Source organism: Equus przewalskii, chromosome 13 (assembly GCF_037783145.1).
Source record: "Equus przewalskii isolate Varuska chromosome 13, EquPr2, whole genome shotgun sequence".
NCBI classification, from domain to species: domain Eukaryota; kingdom Metazoa; phylum Chordata; class Mammalia; order Perissodactyla; family Equidae; genus Equus; species Equus przewalskii.
The window spans coordinates 49359672-49386792 of NC_091843.1; the positions used below are offsets into that span (position 1 = coordinate 49359672).

General features: G+C 35.0%; 1 protein-coding gene across 26 annotated transcripts in view; it reads right to left on the minus strand.

The window, feature by feature from the left end:
* The window catches only part of CSNK1G3 (casein kinase 1 gamma 3), a 104819-nt gene that overhangs the window by 53630 nt on the left and 24068 nt on the right, over window positions 1-27121 (minus strand). For all 26 annotated transcript variants that reach the window (XM_070569409.1, XM_070569403.1, XM_070569406.1 and 23 more), the window contains 3 exons: window positions 15699-16124; window positions 9103-9143; window positions 4586-4655 (listed from right to left, as the gene is read on the minus strand). In XM_070569409.1, coding sequence (XP_070425510.1) covers window positions 4586-4655; window positions 9103-9143; window positions 15699-15876 — 289 coding nt within the window. In that variant the 5' untranslated portion in view covers window positions 15877-16124. The remainder of the gene's footprint in view (window positions 1-4585; window positions 4656-9102; window positions 9144-15698; window positions 16125-27121) is intronic.

The following is a 27121-nucleotide window of genomic DNA, read 5'->3' on the forward strand; positions in this document are numbered from 1 at the left end:
GAGACAGAACTGACAGAACTTTTGATTATCCCAATAGGCCAAAATCAAAGGTGACTAACACCTTCAGCTTGAATGGGTGTGCCACTAATAGAACGAAGTAATTCAGAAGAGCAAGCAGGTCTTGCGGAAGAGAGAAAAATCATTGGAAAAGTGACAGAAAAAGAAGGTAGGGAGTGTAATTCTAGGTACAGAGAATTTCTGATTCCAATAGGGACATACATGTATAACCATTTTAAGAATGGAGGAAGGAGATAAAGAATTAGAAGTTATCCTTCTATAGATAGTAATTTCATCCTTTCCTTCCTCCCTCCTCCCTCCTGTTACAAGAAATCCAGGATTGTATAGATGAAAGTCACGTACTAAAAATAGGAGCAGGAAGCTAGAGAGAGCCTGATTCCTTACTTTTGAGTAGCTATATCAACCCTACAACTGCCCACCTCGGGACTCCTTGTTTATTTTTCCTCATATAACACCCCCTTACTTGTTTAAGCTATTGCCGTCATGCTTTTTGTTACTGACAGTGAAATTTACTCTTACCCAATGCAGTGGGCAGCACGGTTTTGTCTTTGTTCCTCTTCTCTTGTCACTCTACACTCCCCCCCAGGAGCCCTCACCCATTCCCTTAGCTTTAAAAACACCCAGGTGCTGATGACTCCCAAATCTAGACCCTCATTTTACTCACTAAATGCTGAGTGGATGTCTTGACAAAACAAGACTATTCAATACATTAAATTTCTGCTATCATAGAAAGTGATAATGGTATAAAACAATATTCTAATCCTATGGAAAGCTAAGCAATATAAAGAGTCAGCCCCTCATATGCATATCATAGCACATACATGATATAAAATTTATCATTTTAACCATTTTTAAGTGTACAGTTTAGTAGCATTAGGTACATTCACATTGTTGTGCAACCGTCACTACCATGCATCTCCAGAACTTTTTCATCATCCCATACTGAAACTCTGTACCCATGAAACAATATCTTCCCATTCCTTTCTCCCCTCAGCCCGTGGCAACCACCATTCTTGCTTTGTGTCTCTATGAATCTGACTACTCTGGGTACCTCACTGGGTACTGGAATCATACAATATTAGTCCTTTTGTGACTAGCTTATTTCAGTTAGCATAACGTCCTTAAGATTTATCTATATTGTAACATGTGGCAGAATTTCCTTTTTTTTTTTTTTGAGGAAGATTAGCCCTGAGCTAACATCTGTTGCCAATCTTCTTTTTTTTCCCTCCCCAAAGCCCCAGTACATAGCTATATATCCTAGTTGTAGGTCATTCTAGTTCTTCTATGTGGGCTGCCTCCACAGCATGGCTTGACGAGCAGTGCATGGTTCCACACCCAGGATCCAAACCAGCAAACTCCAGGCTGCCAAAGTGGAGCATGCGAACTCAACCACTCAGCCACCCAGCTGGCACCTCTATGTTTAATTTTTTGAGGAAGACACATACTATTTTCTACAATGGCTGCATCATTTTACACTCCCACAAGCTATGCACAAAGATTCAAATTTTTCTACATTCACACCAACACTTGTTGTTTACTGGTTTGTGGGTTGTTTTTTGTTTATTTGATAATAGGCATTCTAATGGGTGTGAAGTGGTATGTCTTGGTGGCTTTGAGTTACATTTCCCTAATGATTAGTGATACTGACCTTTTTTCATGTGCTTATTAGCCATTTGTATATCTTCTTTAGAGAAATATCTATTCAAGTCCTTTGCCCATTTTTTAGTTGGATTGTTTGTATTTTATTGTTGAGTTTTAGGAGGTCTTTATATATTCTGGATATTGATTAAATATATCTAATGTTAACACTGACAAGCAAGTTGCTACTTAAAAGAAATAACATACCATAAGAGAGTCATAGGTTAAATTACTTTGAATGGCCCATTTATGATTAAGAGCAGTCTGAAAACATAATCCTTTTAAGTATCAATTCCAAAATCAATTTTTTTTTTTAAAGATTGGCACCTGAGCTAATATCTGTTGCCAATCTTTTTTTCTTCTTCTTCTTCTCCCCAAAGCCCTCCAGTAGACAGCCATGTATTATAGTTGTAGGTCCTTCTGGTTGTGCTATGGGGGATGCCGGTTCAGCATGACCTGTTGCGTGGTGCCATGTCCGTGCTCAGAATCCAAATGGGTGAAACCCTGGGCCACCAAAGTGGAATGCACGAACTGAACCACTCAGCCACAGGGCCAGCCTCATCAAATTATTTTAAAGTTGTCAGTTTCTCCCCAGACAATTAATCATTCTTGTTTTTCTACTAGGCTCACATGGGTACTCAAAAATGTTTTTAAAATTCATGATAAAAACACTAACAAGTAACCAAAATTCACATGATTCATATGAAATACTCAAAAATAACCACACTTGTCAGAGTTTCAGAGCCACCACAATGCACACCTTCAGGCAATACCATCCATATTTCAATCTATGTAAATGCTATGCCGTAGAGCACAGGGGAGCACCCTCAAATACATAAACTTCCCTGTAAACGGTGGTCCCTGGAGTTGTGCAACACCGTAGTCCTATGGCATTCAAGTGGTAAAAGATGCATGCTTCATTTTTATTACTATCTTTCGAATAATTTTTTAAGTTAAAAAAGCCAAAGAATATAATAATAAAAGTAAGTGCAAATCTGGTATTCAATTCAATGACTTCTTAAACTCTAAATTGACTTATTCATTCTTATCCAATTAAAGTATTCAATCCTATTTTTCCAAATGGTAGTTTTACTACTTAAGTAGATAGACCTGTTGCCATCTCCTCAGCATGCAATCTTCCTCCTTCTGATACCACCTCAATTTCCCAATAGGCAACCACCTCTCCCGTTCCCCAGTCCCTGAGTTTCAGGTAGCTGCTGGGATGAGCACAAGAGCTAAGTCTGGGAAAGCAAATTCACAATGATTAAACCAAGGAAAGGCACGGGACACAAAATAAGACAGTAAGATTCAATTCTAGAACATTTGCTGGAATTTTTAGGAAAAGGATGCTTTTACAATTGCTAAGCTAGGCTATTGGTAACCACCTCTACTTTCTCATAAGAAGGTTCAACCAGAGAATGAAGTTTACACACACACACAAAGGTAGAGCATAGAGACAAACTGAAAAATGTCCCTGATGACAGCAAGTCCTGGATATAGCAATGCCTTATATATAGGTCCTTTCCCTGAATGTCCAGTACATGAGCCAATAAACTTTTTTTTCCACTTAGCTTCTCAGCTTTTTGTCACTTGCTAGTCCTAACTAATATGTGTAGGTCCACATGTAATTAGTTTTATCTCCCTATCCTTTAAATCTCAGTTGTCAATGATAATTTTGATAACTCCTAGAGTCCTGTCTGTATCAGACTTAAATATGCATTACAAGAAGTCTACAGTGATAAAAAGATTAATAATACAAAATGTTAACTTCTTGTCCCCACAATGACTACTCATTTGGAAAGTATGCTCTTAGAAAAAAAGAATGCAGAATTGAAAATGTATTAAGAAATGGACAGCTCTACCAGTTAAAATATAAACATGTGCTTACGAAAAGACACATGAAAAAATTCCATTTTATAAAATCTGGGAAACAAAATATCCCTACCTCGTAAGAAACTGTACATATAAAATCATTACAGGTAATAGAATAGGAGCGAACAGAAAAAGTAGAGCTGGGAGAAGCTTTACCATAAAGGAAATGCAACATACAATAAGAAATTTTCTCCTTAGTTTTTTCCAGTGGCACCAAATATCCATTCTCACTTAGATTTGGAGTTTATGTAAAAATATATCTGTATTAGTTCCTATAGTCACTGTAATTACTACGTACTTGTAGCCTAAAACAACAAAAACTGATTTTCTCATGGTTCTGGAAGCCAGAAATCTGAAATCAGTTTTGCTAGGCTGAATCGAGGTGTTGGCAGGGGCACACTCCCTCTGAAGGTTCTAAAGGAGAATCCTAGAAGCCTCTTCAGGTTCTGGCAGCCACCAGCATTCCTTGGCTTATGGTTCTATCACTCCAACCTCTGCCTCTATTATAGCCACTTTACCTTCACCACTTCCGTGTTTGTAAAATGTCCCTCTGCCTCTCTGTTATAAGGATATTTGTGATTGCATTTAGGGACTACCCAGAAAATACAAAATAATCTCCCCATCCCAAGATCCTTAATTTAATCACACCTGCAAAGTCTTTGCTATAAGCTAACATTTACAGATTCCAGGGATGATGATATGGGTATCTCTTATGGGGCCATTTCCAGCCTACCACAATGTTATAATTCATTCCAATAACTATAATATCACCAAAAAGGCTAAGAATATGGAAGTTATATGCATCTTATATTCTCAAATTAAATATTTTCACAATGTTCTCTACTCATATTAGCACCAACACAAAAAGCTCCAAAAATGTCAAATTTAAAATAAAAAGGGAACATCAAGATTCTAGCAAGAAAACGGCTAGTGACCATGGCCTTAAGAAGTGATGCATTTTAATGAAACTTAAAATACTATTCTTTGAAACTAATGAGTTATGATCATGACAATCAATCCCTTTTATTACAAATTTAAAATGAATATAAAACTTTACCTCCAGATCCTAACTGCTTGTAGAATCTGTATTCCAAATGTAGCTGTGGTGCTCTGGATTTCATAGGCTCCTAATTAAAAAAGAAACAACAAAAAATATTTAAGTTATTAAAAGAACACTAGGTTCCACTTCCAAATATTCTAAATCTTGGTATCAACACATATATATAATGTAATATTTTATTAGGCATCTTTGTCTCTCTAAAAGTTAGAGCCATATAAAAATAAACTTCACATTCATTGTAAAGTAAATTGATGCCATAAATGTACATAAGGTTAAGTGCCTATTAGACCAAGCATTAGGAAAATCTATGTTTGATTCTTTGACCCCGAAGAAAAGTATAATCCGAACATGCATGACTAGGGGAATGGTGTCCTTACTCTACTTCTCCTGTTCCCAAGAATTCACCTCTGAACTGTATATTTATGATGTAAAGGTTCTAGGTTAAAGTGAAGTCATAGAAAAGAAAGAAAGAACAAAGATGGAGATATGAAAGTTTTGATGGTAGGAACAACATATTTTTTAAAATTTTTAGTTGAGGCATAACTTACAATAAAAAACATGCTTCGTAAGCATTAGGTCCATGAGCTTTATTAACTGTATATATCCCTGCCACTACCACCTCAAAAAATCTTCAGAACATTTCCCTTCGCTCAGAGGTAACCACTTTTTGACTTCTATCACCTTTGAATTAGTTTTTTCTGTTACTGGATATCATATAAATGACATTAGACAGTATATGTTTTATATGTATGTCTCTGGCTTTTTGCACTCAACATTTTTGAGATTTATGTATACACACACACATACACAGAGACAACATAAACAGAAGCAACATAGATTTTAGAAACAAGAAATAAATAATGAATGTGTGAAAACATCTGCAGAATACAGGAAACTATAACAGGGTGACATAAGAAATTTGAATAAGATCCAACAGGAAAGTATAAGAGGTAACAAAATTTAAACAAAACCAACAGAACTTCAAGAAATAAAAAAACACTACAATAACCAAAATGTAAAATTTAGTTTGCCAGTAGATTGAGACAACAGAGAAAATAATTTGGAAACTGTAAGACACAGAAAAACATCTACAGAATTAGAAAACTATGTAGAATGCATCTATATAAATTATACAGAATGCATTATTAAGGAAGAAAAACAGAAAATACAGAAAAAATGATTAGAGATCTGGACAATGAAATGAGAACATCTAATATGCATTTGATAAGAGTCTCAGGAGGAAACGAGAGAGAAAAGCGAGCAGAGGCAAGAACTGAAGAAATAACTGCTATACAGATGAAAGATAACAAACCACAGATTCAAAAGGAATGTGAATGCCAAAGAGAATAACTAAAAAGAAATTTATACCAAGACATATCATAATGAAACTACAACCAACAACAAAGACTTCAGATACGGCTTCAACAAAGACTAGTAAAAGCCCAATGGAACAATTACAATCATAAAGATTATTATAAGAGAAAATAATCAGCCTAGTTCTTGAGAGGCAGGATAGTAGAATAGTTACAAGCACAGACATTGAATCTAAACTGTACTGGGTTGGAATCCTAAATCCACTAGTTACTAGCTGTGTGACTTTGACAAGCAACTTAACCTTTCTGTACTTTTCAGTTCCCCCATCTATAAAAGAGGAGAAAAACTTTATCTTTCTCATTATACATATATATAATACACATATACACACACATACACATATATGACTTAAAACAGTGCCTTCTACATAATGAATGCTATGTTACCAATAATTTTTCAGTTAACTATATAATAGTACATAACCATAACATGTAATAAAAGATGGTCACTTATGCAATCACCAGCGAAATTAAATACATAACTTATTAAATCATTAATATTCCTTAAGTAAAAACAGAAACCCAGTTCTAACTTAGTTGAGTCAGTTCCACTTGATTCCAGTACAAACAGAAGTCACCTCATCACAGGATGACATTTTCATTATTCACGGACAACAGGTTATTATATAAGTGCAAACAACAAGATATGCAAGTAGTGGCTGAGAGTGAATTAACAAATTACCCTGAACAAGTTATCAGTCTGAACTAGGACAACACTAAATAAATGTAAAAACCTTTCTAAGAGATAACAGAGCTGAGAGCAGTCACTGTTATCAAATAAAGCCTTCATTTGTACCAAAGTACAAAAATCAGCACTGAAGGCATATAGAAATAACATTTGCAAGTAATCACTTTTAAGGCAGGTTTTGAACAAAATTATGTTATCTGTTATAAACAGATACAACAGATACAAACAAAAAATATATAAGGACATTTTACATTTATATATACATATGTATGTACGTATATATAGTATACATATATATAGTATACTATATATAGTATATATAGTATACTATTCATATAGTATATGTATAGTATATAGTAATACATATGCTAAATATGTATTTAGTACCTATGTATGTACTAAATATATATATATATATATATTTAGTAAACTAAGTACCAAATACAGTCCAATAGTTTATGTGAAAATTTTTCTGTCCTGCCAATATACTTTTTTGATAAATTTGAAGTGAACATGACTCTATATCATACTTCAACCTTAAAATACTAAACAAAGATACGAAAATATTCCCAGTGCCCACAAAGAACACTGAATAACCACAACTATTATATGTAGTGATGACTGTGCTTTAAAAAGGGATAAATCAGAGCAGAGAAAGAATGTTCAAAAAACAAAAGAAGAAGAAAAATAATTAAGTGGATAGTGATATGGCACAAAGATAAACTAAAAAGAGTAATATATGTGTGCATATATAAGAAGGCTGAAAGATGACATAATAAATGTTTACTAAGGTTCAATGGTGTCAACAGGGTAAACAAGCTCCAAATCGGAAAATAAAAGGACCTAGGGGTCACCACTTAAGGACTGAAACAGAGAAGGAAAGGTCACACTAAAGCAGTGGCTCCTGTTTTGACACAATGGTTTATTCTCCGTAACATAGTGGTTAAATATCATTCACATGCTCCCATGAGCGGAGCTGCTCACTATAGGCTGCTGCATCAGTAATTCAGAATACGGGTGTTACCACACCTCTACCCTCACGTGCCACTCCCACTCCTAACACTGTACAATGTCTAGATCCCAGACCACTGGCCTAGAACATGGGAAAAGGAAGAATTCCAAAGAAATGAAAAGCAGCAATGTTCATTCAAACACTGTCCAGTCTCCGCATCCTCCCTATTGTGACTCATACAAACTAACTCCCCTTGTCCTAATTTCATGCTCATGAGGGAAATTTGTAATCCCTATAGAAAGAAAATATATTATTTATACTAATTTGGGGCATTCTGGACCTGCAATAGTAAAATATCTCATTATAAATTAGAAATTAAATCTTTCTAAATATTTACAACTCTGAGAGCTTGAACTGTGTGAACTGATTACTGTGAATTCACCTCTGAGTAACAGTGACAGTCTTAATGAGATGACCAACCAGATATTCTGTCATAAAGCCAAGGACCAAACCTTAAAACCAAGGTGAATTTATCTAGGTAAATGTCAGTCCCAATCCACATGTCAACCAGCCACTCTCTCCTGGTGGCACTACAACCCTACTGTGCATCTTTATTTCCCAGTGAAAATAAACAGCATTTGTTGCAGTGAAACTCAGTCTACTCTCACAAAGATACTTAAAATTAAGTAGTACAGTATTCTATCTGATCCCAAAAGTTTTTTTATTTCTCCCATTTGCCTCTTCCTCTAATGGTCTCTCCTTATACATTAACCTCACATTACCCTAATAATAGTGGTTGTATTGGCAGAGAGAAGATTGACAATGGCAGGCAGACTGGAAAAACCAAGTCATGCTTAACCTCAGGGAAACCTGGCTGGCAAACCAGATAGAAAAGTTGTGCCAGAAGAAATTATGTCTTATAAAAATTCCCAGATCCCAACTCTACTAAAAAAAAAAACACTGCCCTACAGCTGTGGTACTGGGCACATTTAGGACTTCAGAATAGTCCCGTGGGAGTTTGCTTTCCCTGCTATCCTCCACCCACATCAAGCATTTATAAAGCCCTGAAGGTCAGGCAACAGTCAGCTTTACCACATATAAAATATCAACAGAAAAAGAGATTTTGGAAGCTACCTGGAAATATATTTTCAAACAACATAATCCTGAATACTAAGGACACTTTTACCCAAATGCTTGAATCAGAAAGAGAAATCTTGCTTTCTAATTTTTACCTAATTAAAAATGCCAATATGCCAGCTTCCTTAAATTAAAAATAGTGCCAAATTCAAAAATTCAATTCTAAAATGCTTCCAAAGTACAGTATTCTATCTGATTACAAAGTACAGGGATTGAGTTTTCATGGCATAGAAAGACACAGACATGCTATACATTATCATACACTTGAGGGGCATGGTGATGCTAGGAACTTAATAACAAAAGATCAGTTATGCACATCAATTTCCCAGTAATATTTAAGGAAAAATAAGAAACATGAACTTACCAGTTTAATTGCCACATATTCATTTGTGTATAAATTTTTCCCTTGAAAAAGAAAAAAGGAGTCAGATTCTACCGGTAATTAATTTTTAAAGAAATATTATATAAAACTGTTCTGTGAGAGAAAAAAAAGCACACAGTATATTTAAATCAAGCATAGGTTTTTGCTTCTAACTATTTAGCAAAAACCTCAATGACAAGGAAATATTAAACTTATGATGAACTCAATGATGTATTTAGCATTTCACCTGGATTCAGAATAGAAAGTGATACTAATAAATACTTTAGCCCACATAAAAATGGAAAGATTCTTATTTTATTGGAATACTGTACATAACTCAGAAAGTAATCAATAGTCAAACATATGCTAAACTAAATTTCAAAATCAGAACTCTCATATAAAAACAGGAATACAAAATTTCTCTCCCAATCACCACTTCATTTTAAATCCTTCATTATTATGGGATGTAAATCTTATTAGGGCTGAAATGTAATCTAGAAAATATTCCAAATACATAGCAAAATCTGGAATGCATTAAAAATGAAATAAAGTAAGAAAAGTATTATTCATTAATTGGCTCTGACAAAGCAGTTAACAGCTTCAAGGGGAAAAAGGGTTATAGCACCTCAACTTACAACCAAATTAAATTCCAGATATTTTAAGAGTTAGATATAAGCCATAAAACAAGAAAATATACTTATCAGCCCAATGTATGGAAGGCTTTCTGAGCATTAAAAAAAAAACAGAAAAAGATAAAAATATCAGAAGATTTTATACAGACTTGATTGCATAAAATATTTCAAACTTCTGTATGTTGAAAAACTGTATCATATACAAAGGACAGGTAAATGACAAACTAGAACAAAGATTTAATATCATTAATATGTAAAAACTCCAAATGAACTACAGAAACCTTTGGTATTGGCAAACTGAAAATAATCTACAAAATTCCAATGGGTCAGCATCTGTAGCCTAAGTAAAATACTATGGAGAATTTCTGAGGCAATAAGAATATGAAGACAATTTGATAAATAAATTAATGTGATTCTTTACAAGCACAGTAAAAAGAATAAAAAATAGAACCATATGTGGTTTCAGAATTTCCAATATTTTTTCAATAAGCATGTGTTATTTTTATAAGAAAAATAGAATAATGATAGCTGTTTTTTTAACCATGATAGTAGCTGACCCTGGTCACACTGGCTACTGAACACAGAATAGGCAATCATCAACTTTCACACGTGATCTTCCAGCATAATACCCCTAACTTCCTCTCATACAGCAGCTGATGAATGGCAGTAAAACTTCTAGGCAAAATTTCAGTCTCAGACATGTTGCCACCATTGTGCAGCAGGGTTTGTTAAAACATATAATACTTTTCTGAATTTTGTCCTTATTTTATAAAAGTAAGTTAAAAAAATAGCATTCATACCAAGTCTCTTAAACCCATTATAGATGACACAAAGATGGAACTCAATAGGAGTACCAAAAGTGGGTGAATGTTAAGCTGTATACAGGTACTCATTGAGCCTATAAATACTAAAAATTAATATTAGAAAACACATATTTTTAGTTAATTAGTTCAGAATTTAGATGTACCTTCAAATACATTTTCAAGAATATATTATATATGAAATTTTAGGCATCCTCTAGAGTAAGTGTATAGTTAAAAATTTAATGAAACAGTGAGACACTTAATCTTAAAGAACTGGTGTCTAACAAAGGAACAATTCTGTTTTGAGTTCACAGATGGAATTTATATTTCCTCAAGATATTATCATCTTTTCATAACTATTTTGAATATGCTATTTATTCACAAGTACACAAGGGAAAAATAATCACAGATGAAAAGTTTCGTTAAATACAGATTTCACAGAACCAAAATACACCAAATACTTCTAAAAGTACTGTTTTTTGTTGGCATTTATAGGTAAAATGACTTCTTGTAGATCACAGCAGAAAGCACTAAATCCTAAAAGCATCACCTTTTTTTGAACATTAGAGATTTTGCTCAACTTTGAGGGTCATATTTAAAAACATATGAACAATGATCAAACAATACTACCAAGGCATTTTTGTCATCTACCATAGGCATAGCCACACATAGTTGGCTTTTAATCAATATTTGTTATATGCATGAACAAATGATGCACAAGGTAGGTGTCTGTGTGTATAATATGAGTGAGAGGGAAGGAGTGTTTGTGTGGAAGGAATCCAGTTAAGAGAAGGCTCCAAGTAGACTGGTTCCAGGTAACTGTTGTTTTAATCCAATTTCAAAAGACATTTCCAACACAGCTTTGCGCCATATTGACCTTGGAAATATGGTTTTAACAATTTTTTTGTGTTTGGATGGTAATTATCACAGAAAAGTAAGTTCTACAGAAACTATATATATATATATATATTCATAACAGGGACTACTAGTCACCCACCAAAATCCATGCTCCTCTTCTATAATCGAATGCCTAAGTTTTAAAGTGGTGGTCCAGCTAGAGACTACATTTCCAGCCTTTCTTTCAGCTTGGTGTGGTCATGTGATTAAGTTCTGTATATGAGTGGACATGAGGTATGTCACTCCCCACTTCCAAGAATGAATGCGTGCTCTCCTGGCCCTTTTTCTTCTTCCTGCTGGCTGGGAAATAGCAACAACTGGAGCAATCACCTCACACAGAAGCCTCATGTTGCGGATGTAGAGGTACCCTGACAGCCCTGGGTACTCTCCCTCTGGTTCATTATATGAAAGAAAAACTATTTTGTTTAACACCACAATATTGTAGGATCTCTTTGTTATAGCATCATAGTCTATTGCTAATTATCACATTTTTCAGTTTAGTTTTATAATATGCTTCAGTTAGCAACAGTAGAAAATCATCAATAAAAACAAAAATGATGAATCCACTCTAATCTGCATATTTATTAGATATATATTGTAAGGCCTGCAGAATTTTCAACAAAACAATTCTTAAATATAAATAAAATAAGAAGAGTTATGAGCTATATATAGGAATAAGAAGAGAAGAAACAAAAACGAGAAGTTACGAAAATTCCTATGGCATACTTAATTATGTCAAAGTTACAGTATCTTATTTCAGATGTAGCAATTCACAAAGCAATATATAACACTCTTGTTCTGTGTTCTTTCATGCGATAGGCAGTCAGGTGTAGCCACAAGAGGGGACACATAAGAGGCTCAGGAAAACAAAGTTTATTATACTCACAGATCCTGGAGAGGGATCACAGGAAAAGCACCACGTTTTGGTCAGGTAGTAGAAGACAGGAGCAAGGGGAGAGCTTAGACCAAGGGCTTTTATTGGAGTTTCCACAGGAAAGGCAAGGTAGGGCAGGTAAATAATTTAGGACTGGCTAGTTTGAATAATTCTGGTGGCAAGTAATTCTGGTAGTGAATAATTCTGGTGGCCTCTGGGCTATAGAGCTGGTCTCTAGTTGTGCTGTACCTGGCCAATGGATGACTAAGGAAGAGGAAGATTGCCTCCTGCAGTGTACCAGCCACACAGAGGAGGTATGGTTCTGGATTGGTTAGTTTGCAGATCAACGGCATGCTCCCAACTAGGTTCTTTGTTACTCTAATAATTGATAGCCCCAGGAGGAGCAGTCTCTCCCCAGCCAGAAAGGCTTTGTAAGATGTCAAAACATCACAATATACAGAAAAATAAAAAATATGTATAATACAACCTTATATTTAACTAGCTATGTTTGGTCTCATTCAGTGCCTGTTAAAAACATTTCTAGGGGTTTTGGTTGATTGTCTAAGCTAGAAATACATCTACTAACATGCAGAATGCAAGTCTTACCACCAACACATATAAAGATAAAATAGAAACAAAAATACATCAATTCATCATTTTACAATAAAAAATACAGATAAAAATGATAGTAAAATACGTTTACTTAAATTTAATTTTACATTATCATTTAAAATGTTTACCTATTTTTTAAAAATCTCAAGGCCAATTTCTTACATCTGTCTAACTTTTTTTTTAATAATTACCTCTAAGAGAAGTTTCAACAGTGGGTAATACTGTCTTCTCCTTGGGGCATCTGGAAATGGTAGGTAGGGGAATGCATTTGAGTTTGTGATGGAGGGGCAGCTCCTATTTAGTGCCCAAGAGGTCTGAAGTTCTAAACACCATGCAATCTGTGGGACAGTCTTTTACAAATAAAGAACTGTCCAGCCCAAATTGCCGATAGCATCTTTGGTAAAAATCACTTACCTAAAACATGTATACCTTATATTCTTTCTTACCCAATACTAACCATAAACATTTTAGCGCCAGGAATCAAATGTTCAAGATGTGTATATTAATGTAGTTTTAAAGAAAGCACTTTAAGAATTCAAACTAGCTTTTAACATTAGCAAGTTTGTCCAGTTATACAAAGAATGATGCTTATAATAACTTTTTCTGTACAGAGAAATCATTTGGGGCCTTAAAAAAAGGAGTAAAATGCCCCTTTATTTAATAGTCTATCAATAAGAAAGAATAACATATTAAATTAGCTCTACAAGAATACATGACATATATTAAAAATATATATGACACAGATACATATATAGATAATATATTTAAATAAATAAATGTATACAAATATACAATAAACATCCATAAACGGATTAGATAGATACAAATAGATGAATGGATAGGTAGACTAAGAAGTCATCTTACTCCTATTCCTGCTTATTCACAGACTAAAAGAAAGGGGTATTTTACTGCTTTTTCAGTAAGCAGCATATAAAGTTTCAGTATTTGGTACATATGGTTTCTCATATTGCCCTGGTTAAAATGGTCTACTAGATTTGTTTTGTGTGGGTAGACACACACACACACACATATATATATGTAGTTATTTTGTATATATATGTATATATGTGTAGTTATTTTAACATAAATTATATGAAACTAATTTTGAATAAAAATGGCCAAAGTACTATAGTCATACACACAGAGAGCAATAGATGGATATAGTACAAATATATATATGACATAATAGATAGCTGTAGAGCTAATTTATATAAATAAATTTAAATAAATATACAAACAATATGCTATAATTTTAATTCTAAAAGTGAGCAAATATCTTGATGTTGTCTTCTAAAGGAGCAGCAAATCATTATTTTCCTAAAATATGAGGGTATAGTATTGGTCCTTTTACATTATCATCTAAATTTAATCTTCACAATGACCTAGGAAGTAGAAATAATCCCATTTTAAAGTTGAGGAATCTGAGGCCCCGAGTAGTTAAATGACTTATGTATTCCACAGCGGCATGGGCAATTTTTATATTTTTTCAGTCTATTATCAGTGCCTAATCATGCCTCATACATGACAGACATGCAATAAATTTTGAATGAAGGGATGAATGGTGCTCAAAGTTAGACAAGTAAATAATCTGGTTTTCCTAACTTCAAAATCAGAAACAATTTAAGAATTTCAAAAGATCTAATTCAATACCCTTCAAAAAGCAAAATGTAAAACATTTACCTTTCAAGTATTTGAGTCCCTACCAACATGCAAAAGAGTCTGCCAGTCACATCATATTACAGCTATGTACAAAGTATGTCACTGCCTTTTATTGGCTTGCTTCATTCAAAGATTTCACGTACATTAACTACACAAAACGGTAATAAAACGAAGGAGTCAACTACAAATTAGCGTGTTTTATAAGATGAAAATGAGAAGCAGTTGAGTAGATATAACATAACTGGATTTATATCTAACAAGCGGAGTTCGATCTAAGGAAGATTGTGAAGCCAAGTTTTCTTTTTTTACTTCTCAAGTTTCCACTCTTGGCAGTCCACGGACCAGAATCCTCAAGGTACTTCAATACTGACTCCCATATAACCGTGCTACCCTCCTTCTTGTTTCTCGTCAATGAAGACAGCTACATCTCTACTGTACGGGAAGTTAAAAAACTAGATTTTCATCTTAAGTCTGTCATTAAATTGCTGTGCGACATTTGGCAAGTAATTTTCCCTCGCTGAGTTTCAACTGCCTTAAATGTAGAGTTAGGAGGTTTAACTGGACCAATGTTTCCCAAACTTGCCTGCTTATAAATAAGATTAAACTGAGTCAGTACTTTGTATCACTTGTTAAGCACATACATTCCCGAGCAGCACCCTGGATACACTGGCAGGGGAGGGGTGGGGGATTAATTACAACAATGTAAATTTCACTGATTTTTATGTGGTTTCAGCATATTACCTTGACTTTAAGCCATATATATACTCCTAAAGTGATCAGTTACTAAATGTTTTCAAATCTGAAAAAGTAGCCTAAATATCATTCTAAAAAATACACTGCAAAGGCCCTCCTGGCACTTATTTTAGCCTCTTGGGGCTTTTTAATTTACTTCCTTTTCTCCCATATTCTGGATACTTAACTTCAAGTAAATAGACATTCCTATACTAGGGAACTCCTTACAAATGAAAATACAAGCACATAAGAAATTCCCAACATCTATATTCTTTAAAATTACCACAACAATTAAACAACTAAACAATAAGTAAATCATTTTCATTAGAAAGGATCTTTCATTAAAATCAAAATTCTTCCAACATAATGTAGTAAACAAAATAGCCTTACCTAATCGTAATTCTCCAAAATTGCCACATCCAATTTTTTTTCCAACTCTAAAGTTGGGTCCAACCATTAAAACTCCAGAGGACGAAGACCCAGTTCCTCGAGTGTTGTGTCCCGACCGACCACTAGGTCGTGCCATTCTATCATCTGATTTGTCCTTGTCTTTCTTTTTATTATCCATATCAAGTTTGCGGTACTCCACTTTGAATTCTTTAATCAAGACAAGCACACTGAAATAGGGTATTGTGAGAACAGGTACATCACTAGGTAACTGTACCAGGTGGGTAATGCTAACATTCAAATTGCAGTAGGTAGTCAATCAACCGGCACGTGTTCATCCCATTCGTAAAATTTTTCTCAGTTGTCTTTTCAGCAAAACATGTCATCAAAATTATCTTCTCAATGATGTGAGTTGATTTTGATAGAGAGCTAGAATATTAAGAAAATAAAATTAGTAAACTTAGAGAATTTAAAAACATATGTTTGGGAAATTAACAAAAGTTTAGGCAATGGATTATTGCTATTTGTTGATGCCCACTAAAATCAAACCACAGTAGACTCTTAAATTAGCCATGACCCTTTATTCCTAAACTTTAATACCAAAGATATCACAAAAACAAAACAAGAAAACATCAAGGATCTGGTTACTTCTTAAAAACAAAAAACTACAGAATGTATTGATTGTTTAATAAGCCGATATACATTCATTAACCCACACCTTCCAACTTAAAATCATTTCAATTTAAAAAAATACTCAAAAAATTCCAATAAGTCAATATAAGATTTTCAATTTAAAAGCAGAAAAAGGAGATAAGTTTTGCAAATCAATAAAAGATCTTAATAAAAATATCTTCCACATGGTCATACACTTAATAATTTTCAAAGTCTTTTCAGATATACATTCTCATTTGATCTTCATTTATTCAAATATTTATTACTCATTAACTATATATGGGAATGGAGCTCTGAAGCGATAATACAAAGAACAATCTTGCTACCCATGAAGGAAAACAATGAATTCTTACGTACATTTAAACCAGGCCTTAAAAAATAAATATAAAAAAATAAATAATAAGTAATAATAAGTAATAAAATAATAAATAAAATAATAAAATAAATAAATAATAAAAATAATAAATAAAAAATAAATATAATTTCACAAGGTTAAGAAATGTTGTCAGGCATCAACCCTATGAGTTGAAGGTAGGTTTTAAACTTTCTAATATACAGATGAAAACAGTAAAGCTCAAAAAAATGTTGAAGGCTTTTGGAGGAGCCTGACCCATTCATCTTCTCCAGGAATTTCATCCATCAAACATACTTCAATTCTGTAGTAAATTTGCAAGTTGAAATAATCCGCCTACTTTTGTTTGAACAATTTGAGTGGATTCTAGTTCTTTGCAATTAAAGAAGCTTTGACTTCAAAAGACAGTCACTAATAAAGAAACCAGGATCACCATTAAGGATTTCCAATTGTTATTTCTGAAACTGTTTGATTATAAAAGGCAATTATAACAAGGCTTGAAACAAATAGTATTTCCTGATTAATGTTCAGCAACTTCCCAAATATGCAATTAGTCTTAACATGCAATCTATTTATAAAGTTTCTTATTATATTTGCCATACCCTTATTTTGCAGATGAAACTGTAAGCATCTGTTTGGTATATGTAAAACTAAATGAGTAACATACACTGTTTACTCTGTTTCCAGCCATAATAGAGTAACTGATACTGAACTTCCTTCCTGCTGTAAATAACTATAACACTGGACAGAACACATGAACCACCTGTTTTCAGGCATTGGATACAGGCAGTGCAGACTGATCTGCGAGAAAAGAGAAACACGTGGGGTGAGTCCCACATTCATCCAAGCTTTCTGGATAGGGACAATTTTCTGACCAGCACAGGGAGATAAAGTTCAGTAATCACAGAATTTGAGGCAGTTGAAGTCAATAGAATTCACAGGACATGGTACTGAAGGTGAGGCAGTTGTGCAGTGTTGGGGTAAGTGAGGGTAGGGCAGAAGGATAGGCTACATGTGTGGGTAGCACAATATTCTGAAATATACAGCAGACAATGGCTACTATGGGGTTAAATGAAGAACAGAGATACTAAAGACTCCTCAGTACTAAAGGGAGAGCTTCGAGTTCCTATCTTACTCTTGGTGCAGGAACCTAATTATATCCCAGGAATTCAGCTAAGACATGACAAAGGACCAGGTCATGAGGGTAAGGACCATACCCTGGAGTAAGCAGTACTCTAGACTGACCCGACTAATGCTCAAAATCAAGCTTAGATAGGATTAAGAACAGCTCCAATGAAATTAACTCATTCCAGAACAAAACTCAACATACTTAGAAAGACAAAAAACCCAGACTTTCAACAATGTTGAATTCATAATGCCCAAAATAAAGCTAAAAATTACCAGACATACAAATAAGCAGTAAATGTGACCCACAGCCAGGAAACAAAGCTATCAAAAGAAACAGACTCCAAGATGATTGTAATACTGGCATTAGAAAAGAAAACTTTAAAACTACTAAATAGCTGTTAACGTTCTACTAAATTGAAGAAAGAAAAGACATTTGAAGAAATAATGGTTGAAAATTTCCCAAATTCAGTGAAAAACATTAACCTACAAATTGAAGAAACTCAGCAATCTCATAAGGGACAAATGCAAAGAAAACTAAATCTAGGTATATCATGGTCAAAGTACTAACACCCAAAAATAAAGCAAAAATCTTGAAAGCAGAGAGGGAAAAACTACACAACACACAGCGGAACTTCTAACTTCTTATTAGAAACAATGGAGGCCCAAAAGAAAATGGGATGATATTTTGAAAGCAATGAAAGGAAGAAAGAAAACTTTCAACCACGAATTCTACATCCAGTAAAGTTATTCTTTAAAACCAAAAGTGAAAGAAAGCCACTTTCAGATGAAAGAAAGCTAAGAATTAGTGACCGGCATACCTTCACCACAAGAAATACTTTTTAAATAGCACATTAGGTTGAATTAAATCACATGATATCACATAGAAATGCGAAACTTCAAGAAGAAACGAAGAATGCTGGAAATGAGAAATCATTTCCTTAAAAGATAAATTTCTGTCTGAAGCACAAATAATTTCTTAGTGTCATTTGTAACATAAGTGGAAGTAAAATATATGACAACACAAATGGTGGAGGGAGGTTAGTAAATGGAATTACACTATTTTAAGGTTCTTATATTTGTGAAGAATCATGTGGTTAAATATTAATTCTAAGTAGCCAAAGACAAGCTAAGAATGCACACTGTGGGGCCAGCCCCATGGCCGAGTGGTTAAGTTCATGTGCTCGGCTTCGGTGGCCCAAGGTTTTGCCAGTTCGGATCATGGGCGCGGACCTAGCACTGCTCATCAAGCCATGCTGAGGCGGCTTCTCACATAGCAGAACCAGAAGTACTTACAACTAGAATATACAACTACGTACTGGGGGGGGCTTTGGAGAGAAGAAGAAAAAAAAGAAGGTTAGCAACAGATGGTAGCTCAGGGTCAATCTTAAAAAAAGAAAAAATGATTGCATTTAAAAAAAGGCATATTATAATACCAAGACCAAACACTAAAAATTAAATTAACTGCAATAGGAATAACTAAAAAGCTAAGACAAGAAATAAAATGGAATAATAAACATTAAACAACATAAATAATAAACAGAAGGAGAGAAACAAAAGATGAAACAAAAAGAAACAGTAACACAGTAGACTTAAAAATACATATATAATGAAAATGAACCATATTCCATAAAAGGGAAAAACTGTCAGACAGTGTAAAAAAGCAATATCCAACTACATGCTATCTATAAGACACAACTTTAAATGCAAAGACACAGACTGAAAGTCAAAGAATAGAAAAGATATACTATGTCTCAAATAACTGAAATATTACAGAGTATACTCTCTGAGCAAAATAGAATTAGGGGCAGGCCCTGTGGCCAAGTGGTCAAGTTTGCGCACTCTGCTCCAGCAGCCCAGGGTTTTGCTGGTTCAGATCCTGGGCGTGGAGATGGCACCACTAGTCAGGCCAGACTGGGGGGGGCATCCCACATGCCACAGCTAGAAGGACTCACAACTAAAAAAAACATATACAACTATGTACTGGGGGGATTTGGGGAGAAAAAGGAAAAAAATAAAATCTTTAAAAAAAAAAAATCTAGAAAAGAGCAAATCAGACATAACTGGAAGAAGTACTTTAATAAAGCTATTGTTAATATCCCATCTTACATGCAAAAGTAATCTCAATGAGTGAAAACATAGGAGCTCTCAGCAGATAAACGGGAAAATATCAAACAAAAAAAATGGAGACCCTAGAATAAAAAGGATCTTATCTGAATTGAAAAATTTCACTGGATACAGTTAAAAGTAGGTTGGATAAAGCAGAAGAAAGTGTCAATGAACCTGAAAGAAGCTCAAAAGAAATTATCCGGGGAAAAAAATTGATAAAATAGAAAATAAACAATAGAGAAAATGAATAAAGCCAAAAGTTGACTCTTTGAAAAAGTCAATAAAATTAGTAACTCCTAGCAAAAATGATCAAGAATAAAAATAGAAAATATACAAATAGCCAATAACAAGAATGAAAGAAAGGATATCACTAAAGATCTAATAAATGTTCAAAGGATAAAGGACTATTATAAGCAACTTCATATCAGTAAATTTGATAACTTAGATAAAATGGACAAATTCCTTGAAAAATCCAACACAGGGATACAAGATGAAACTAAATATCAATAGCTCTCTATCTACTTAAAAAATTTAATTATTTAAAAAAAATATTCCCACAAAGATGCTATCACTGGTGAAATCTATCAAATATTTAAAGAAAAAAAACACTATTATTACACTCTTTCAGAAACACAGGAATAAAGAATACTGATCAATTTACTTTGTGAGGTCAGCAGAACCCTGATACAAAAGCCTGACAAAAACACCTGAAGCAAAGAAAATTAGACCAGTATTTCTCATGAGCATAGATACAAAAATTCTTTACAAAACATAAGCAAATGCACAAAAAGTTTAATAAGCAAGAATCAGAGTTTAATATTAGAAATGTAAGACTTACTATTTGAAATAAATTCACCAAATTAACAGAAAAAAGAGAAAATATCTCAACAGACAAGAAAATGCACTTGATAAAATTCAACTCATTAATGACTAAAACTTCTCAGTAATCCAGAAAGAGAACAGAACTTCTTCAACCTACTAAAAGGAACGTACAAAAAAATCTACAGCTAATATTATACTTAATGACAAAACACTGAACTCTTCTCCACCAAGACAGGGAAACCACAACGTTTGCTCTCAGATCTTCTATTCAACATTGCATGGAAGAAACAGCCTGTGCAATAATGCAAGAAAGGATGCCAAAAAGCACGAAAATTGAAGAGGGAAAGGCAAAACTGTTGTTATTCACAGACATCATGATTGTGTGTGCAGAAAGCCCTACAGGGTGAAGTCATCGAGATGGCAACAAAGGTCACTCCCAACTTCAGTCCCCCTCACAAGAAGACCCACTAGCAACTATCCACAGACAAGACACCATTGAAAAAAATCCCAGAACCTGGGGATAAGGCTGAAACACTCGCCTGGACCAGAGACTGAGAAGGAGCCACATTAGAAGGGCAAGAGGAGCAGCTACATTCTGACTGCATTATCCCTCCCCCAGGCCAGCACACTGCCACACCTAGAGGGGCCCCCTGGGCCTACAGTGTCTCCAGTGGGAAAAAGAGAGTCCAAGGAGGACATCCAGCTCCCCCAGATTGTGGGACCCTTCCTGGGAGACCCACTCAGGTCTCATCTCACAGGGATCACTGCGGGAATCCATGGGAATCATTAAGAAACAGAAAATCTCAACAGACCAATAACAAGGAGAACGAATCAGTAATCAAAAACCTCCCAATAAACAAAAGCCCAAGCAAGAATGAAAAACTAGAAACTCTCACACATTGCTAGTGGGAGTGTAAAATAGGATGACTTTGGGGAAAAAACTAAAATATACATCTAGCCTATGACCTATCAATATCACTCTTAGGTATTTACCCAAGAGAAATGAAAACATGTTTACAGAAAGACGTGTACACCAGTGTTTACAGAAGCCTTATTCATAATATCCAAAAACTGGAAACAATCCAAAGGTCTATTACTAGGAGAACAGACAAACAAGCTGGTATATTCATACAATGGAATACTACTCAGTGATAAAAAGCAAAGAACTGCTGATACATACAACAATATGGATGACTCTCTCAGATATTAGATTGAGTGAAAGAAGTTACGCAAAAATGAGTACATATTATACAATTCTAGTCATAGAAAGTTCTAGAATGAGCAAAAATAAGCTGTGGTGATAGAAATTCAATCAGTTGTTGCCTAGGCTGGTGGGAAGTTTGACTGGAAACAGGCATGAGGGAATTTCCTGGGGGAAGGAAATGTTCTATATCTTCATTGGGAGGTGATTAAATGGGTGTATACATTTGTCTCATTCATCAAACTACACAAAATCTATGCCTTATATGTAAATAACACTTCAAAATGTGATTTTTAGAAATAACCCACACCAAATAACCAAACAAATAATGCTATATCTCAAAGTACATTTTTCCCTACTATAACATTATCATAAAACTTTTCTGAAATTTGTAAGTTTATAAAACTTATCTGAAAATGCTACTTTTTTAAACAGTTAATGAACATATCAGTATTTTATTTTAGACGACTTTTTTAAAAGGGCCCTTCTATACTTTTTCTATTTAGGAGGAATTAATTTTCCTTTTGCAATTTCTGTTATTTTCAATACATAGTTTTTTGCTTATGTTTAATCAAATATCCAAACACCTTCTACATGTAATAAGAATTCAAATAATATAAAGTAAAAATACCCCTTGGGATGACCATGAGCCTTGTCTCTCATTCCACTTGCCCTACTCAGACATAACAATTACTTTCAGTTAGTGTGTATGCTCCAGACCTTTTTTGTAATGCCTGTGCATGCATATACTTATGTATAGCAATATCTGTAGGTTTGCTTGTTTTACAGAAGAGGTCCATGTGAGGCCTGTGAAGAACCAAAACTGCCCCACAATAGAAACAGCATTTGAAAGCATATCATATATTGAAGGACTTTTGCCCTTTCCCTTTCATACCGCCTTCTACCCAACATGAACCCTAGAGGAACAAGGGCCAGCATAACGAATGGGGGGAAGAAAGTCAAGAGACAGCGCCAAGATGTGATGTAGGGCATGGGGAATGTAGTCAATAATATTGTAATAACTTAGTGTGGCGACAAACGGTGGCTGAACTTATCGTGGTGATTCTCTAATGTACAAAAATAGAGTCATTATGTTGTACACCTGAAACTAATTATAGTATTGTATGTCAATTATAATTTAACAAAAAAGAGAGAGAGAGAGAAAGAGAGACAGCCCAAATCCCTTCCCCAGCAGAAGTTCCAGAACCAAGGGCCTAGCCCGAAACTGAGAGGTGGGGAGAGAGAGACAGGAAGAAGCGATGAATTAGCTTAAAACTGAACCTCAAAAGTGGGACAGGTATTCTTAATACACAAAAATAAGACCATTGCCAAAACTGAACTTACTCTTTTTTTTTTTTTAAAGATTTGCACCTGAGCTAACAACTGTTGCCAATCTTTTTTTGTTCTATTGCTTTTTCTCCCCAAATCCCCCCGGGTACATAGTTGTATATTTTAGCTGTGGGTCCTTCTAGTTGTGGCATGTGGGACGGACGCCACCTCAGCATGGCCTGATGAGCAGTGCTATGTCCGCGCCCAGGATCTGAACTGGCGAAACCCTGGGCCACCCAAGTGGAGCCCACGAACTTAACCACTCGGCCACAGGGCTGGCCCTGAACTTATTCTTAAAATATGTGACAGGAAGTCAATGGAAACTCACTAGGATAATATCTATGAGTGGGAAAGGGAAAATAAAGTATATACATATATGAAAATACTGGTTAGTGAGAAATGAAGCTGTTTCCTATTTTACTGCATCCAGTTCATCACATTCAGGAAATTGTTCATAAACTTGTAATAATAGATTTCTTTTTTTAGTTTTTAAAAATATTTTTAACAAATTACATTTTCGATTAAAATATTTTCTTTTTAAGGGTTTCAAATAGTGCTAGTACTTTTCCTATCATAGCACCTAGCAAACAAGATTAGAATTGCCTACAAGTTGGTCTATGGCAATGGCCAGCAAACTCCAGGCAGCAGGCTAAATCTAGACCACGCCTACTCTGTAGAGCCTGCAAACTCAGAACAGTCTTCATATGTTTACATGGTTCGGGGAAAAAACTAAAAGCATAATAATATTTTGTTACACACGAAAAGTATATGAAATTCAACTTTTAGTGTTCATAAGTAAATTTTTATAAGAATGAATTCATGCTCATTTGTTTACATATTGTTATGGCTGCTTTTAAGAAAAGAGTTAAGCAGCTGTGAGAGGCCATACGTGGCACTCTTACCATTTCACACTGCTGCCCAGAGCAGTGACTGTCATGCTTTTAAGGCTCAGGAGAGTATGGATTATGCATTCCAAATTAGATGTCAAAGCATTGTGTTTATTATATAAAGACACTACACTAAAGAATACAATATACTTGGACATGACCAAAAGTATTAGTTTTCTATTGCTGTGTAACAAATTACCAGAAACTCAGCAGCTTATAGCAATGCATATTTATTAGTTCACAATTTCCGTGGATCAGAAGTCTGAGCACGGCTCAGCTGAGCCATTTGCTCAAGGTTTCACAGGCTTCATTCAAGGTATCAGCTAGGCTGCACTCTCATCTGGAGCTAAAGTGGGAAAGAATCCTCTTTCAAGCTCCTTAAGGTTGTGGGCAGAACTCATATCCTCGCAGTGTATAACTGAGGGCCCCAGCTTTCTGCTGGCTCTCAGATGGAGGTCACCCTCCAGTCCTACAGGGTGCCTACAGTTCCTTGTCACATGGGCTTCTCTGACATGGCCACTTACTTCTTCAAGCCCCTGAGAAGCATTTCTAGCTCCAGTCTTCTAAGAGTAAGTGTTATATAAGGTAACATAACCTTCTCTCACACGTAAGTCCCAATCTTTGTACCCTGCTCAATACACCATTTTTCCCAGGTCTTCTGATCCTAGCTATCTGCTTCCAGACCTCTTTGATGCTGCCTGCATGTCTAAGTACAAAAAAGAGCACAGGATTAGAAAAAAATAGGTTTTGGAATCTCAACGACTTTTGAAGCCTTGGGCAAGGCTTAATCTGTCTAAGTTTATTTTAATAATTATAAAATAGAAGGATTAGACTAGGAGATTTCTAAGAATATTCCTATATTGTGCACAGTATTATAATTGCCTGTTGTTCTTGATGTCAAGGACTCTTTTTATATGTAACTTCATGATCTCTGAACCTCACACATTAGCCAGGCACCTAAGACAGTCACTAGTTATTACAGACTAATAAATGAGTTCTTTGTATCTCTAAACACTTCCAGGTTTTTGTTGTAGGATTCCTACCTAGAGCCCTCCCAGTTACACATCACCAAAACTCCTAACATCAGGCTCTTCATTCACCTGAAGCACATCATTGAACCTCACATGCCAACCGATATGCTACAAGCGTTCCCAAGAATTTCCTGGATGAGACGGCAATCCTTTGCCTGAATTACTCTTTCTCATATTGTCTGTGCTTCTGCCTTCCATACTGATTCGTCCTAACACCCAAGAAAAATCAGTCTTGAAGACTGCAGATATTCGTTTAGCTATAGCTAATACCAGTAGACCAGGAGTCAGAAATCCAAATGTGCAAATAGGCAAGGCAGGTAACATAAATGAGTTAATCAAGAGGAGTGTAAGACAATAAGGGAAACTGGGGGCTATGGCAAACTAGAAAGCAAATACTCCATTTAAAAGAGGCAGCTACTACTCGGCTATAAACAATTGTTGCCATTCAGGAATACTAGATTTTCTAATTTTTCAAGAAAACCCAGAAACCTGGATTTTTGTGTAAAATCTCACTAGTTGCCATTTGCTGAACACTTACTATGCTACATACTTTAAATAGATTAACTCATCAATTCTCATCAATTGTAAGGTACTATTACAATCCCTATTTTTACCAATAAGGAAACTAAAATTCAGAGAAATTACACCACTTGACCAACATCATAAAGTTAGTAAATGTAGTAAATGGTATAACGAGAATATGATTACAAAAAGTTGGATTCCTGAGTTCATATTCTTACCCACTTTACCTCTAGCATTGTTCTTGTCAATTCTCTTACACCCCAAAGTCTGGATTGTGCCTTTCCATCTGGATATGCAGCGTCAGTCTACTCCCTCTTGTCAGACTATACTCTACATATCTAAACACCTCAGTGTTGCCAGACCCTAATTTGAACCAACCTGCGGGGGGCAAGACGTCTCCCACCAATCAACAAGCCCCATTCATGTATACAAGGCTCTGAGACATTTATGAACAAAAAGACCATATACATACAGGACAGCAGAGGAAACAAACCATTAACCTACAAAACTGCAGTGTGTTTTCCTACTATGATATACCCTTCAGTGGCAATATTAGATTTTTTTAAAGAGTTAACTATAATTTTATATATCCATATCAATAAATAAACTTAGAGGTAGACAAGAAATATTACCAAACTTTTGGAAGATAGGAAGAAAAGAAGCATGTATTGACAGATGAAACAATGAAGGAAGCTAATGCCCAAACTAAGTGCCAGAAAAGACCATAGCTGAGTAAAAAGCTGATCTGCCATACAGAAGTCCAGAAAGGCTTCTTAAAGGAAATCAGATGAAATGGTAAGCAGGAGTAAAAAAGGAAAGGGAAGCAGAGACAAAAATGAAGGAGTGGAATAATTGTTACTAACTATTGTTACTATCTCCTATGTAAAAGAACAAAACAAAACAAAAACAAAAACAAATCTCTAAAGAAACTAAAGGAAATTCCAAATGAGAATGTGGAGGTGGGTGGGAGAAATATATGCTAACATCACAGAATAAAATCCATTCCCATCTGGCACTTTGTGTTAACCCTATGTGGAATCTGCTAGTCAAAAAACCCCATCCACGTACACAAGGCTCCAAGAGATTGATGAAGAAAAAGACAGCAAAGCAGACAAAACAGCAAAGAAAACCCAAACCATTTACCCAGAAATCTTCACCTAATTCCTCATTCACAAATATGAACTGACAATCAAGAATCACTAGATTTGGGGCCAGCCTGGTGGCACCGCAGTTAAGTTCGTACATTCCGCTTTGGTGGCCCGGGGTTTGGCAGTTCGGATCCCAGGTGCAGACACGGCACCACTTGGCAAGCCATGCTGTGGTAGGCATCCCACATATAAAGTAGAGGAAGACGGGCACGGATGTGAGCTGAGGGC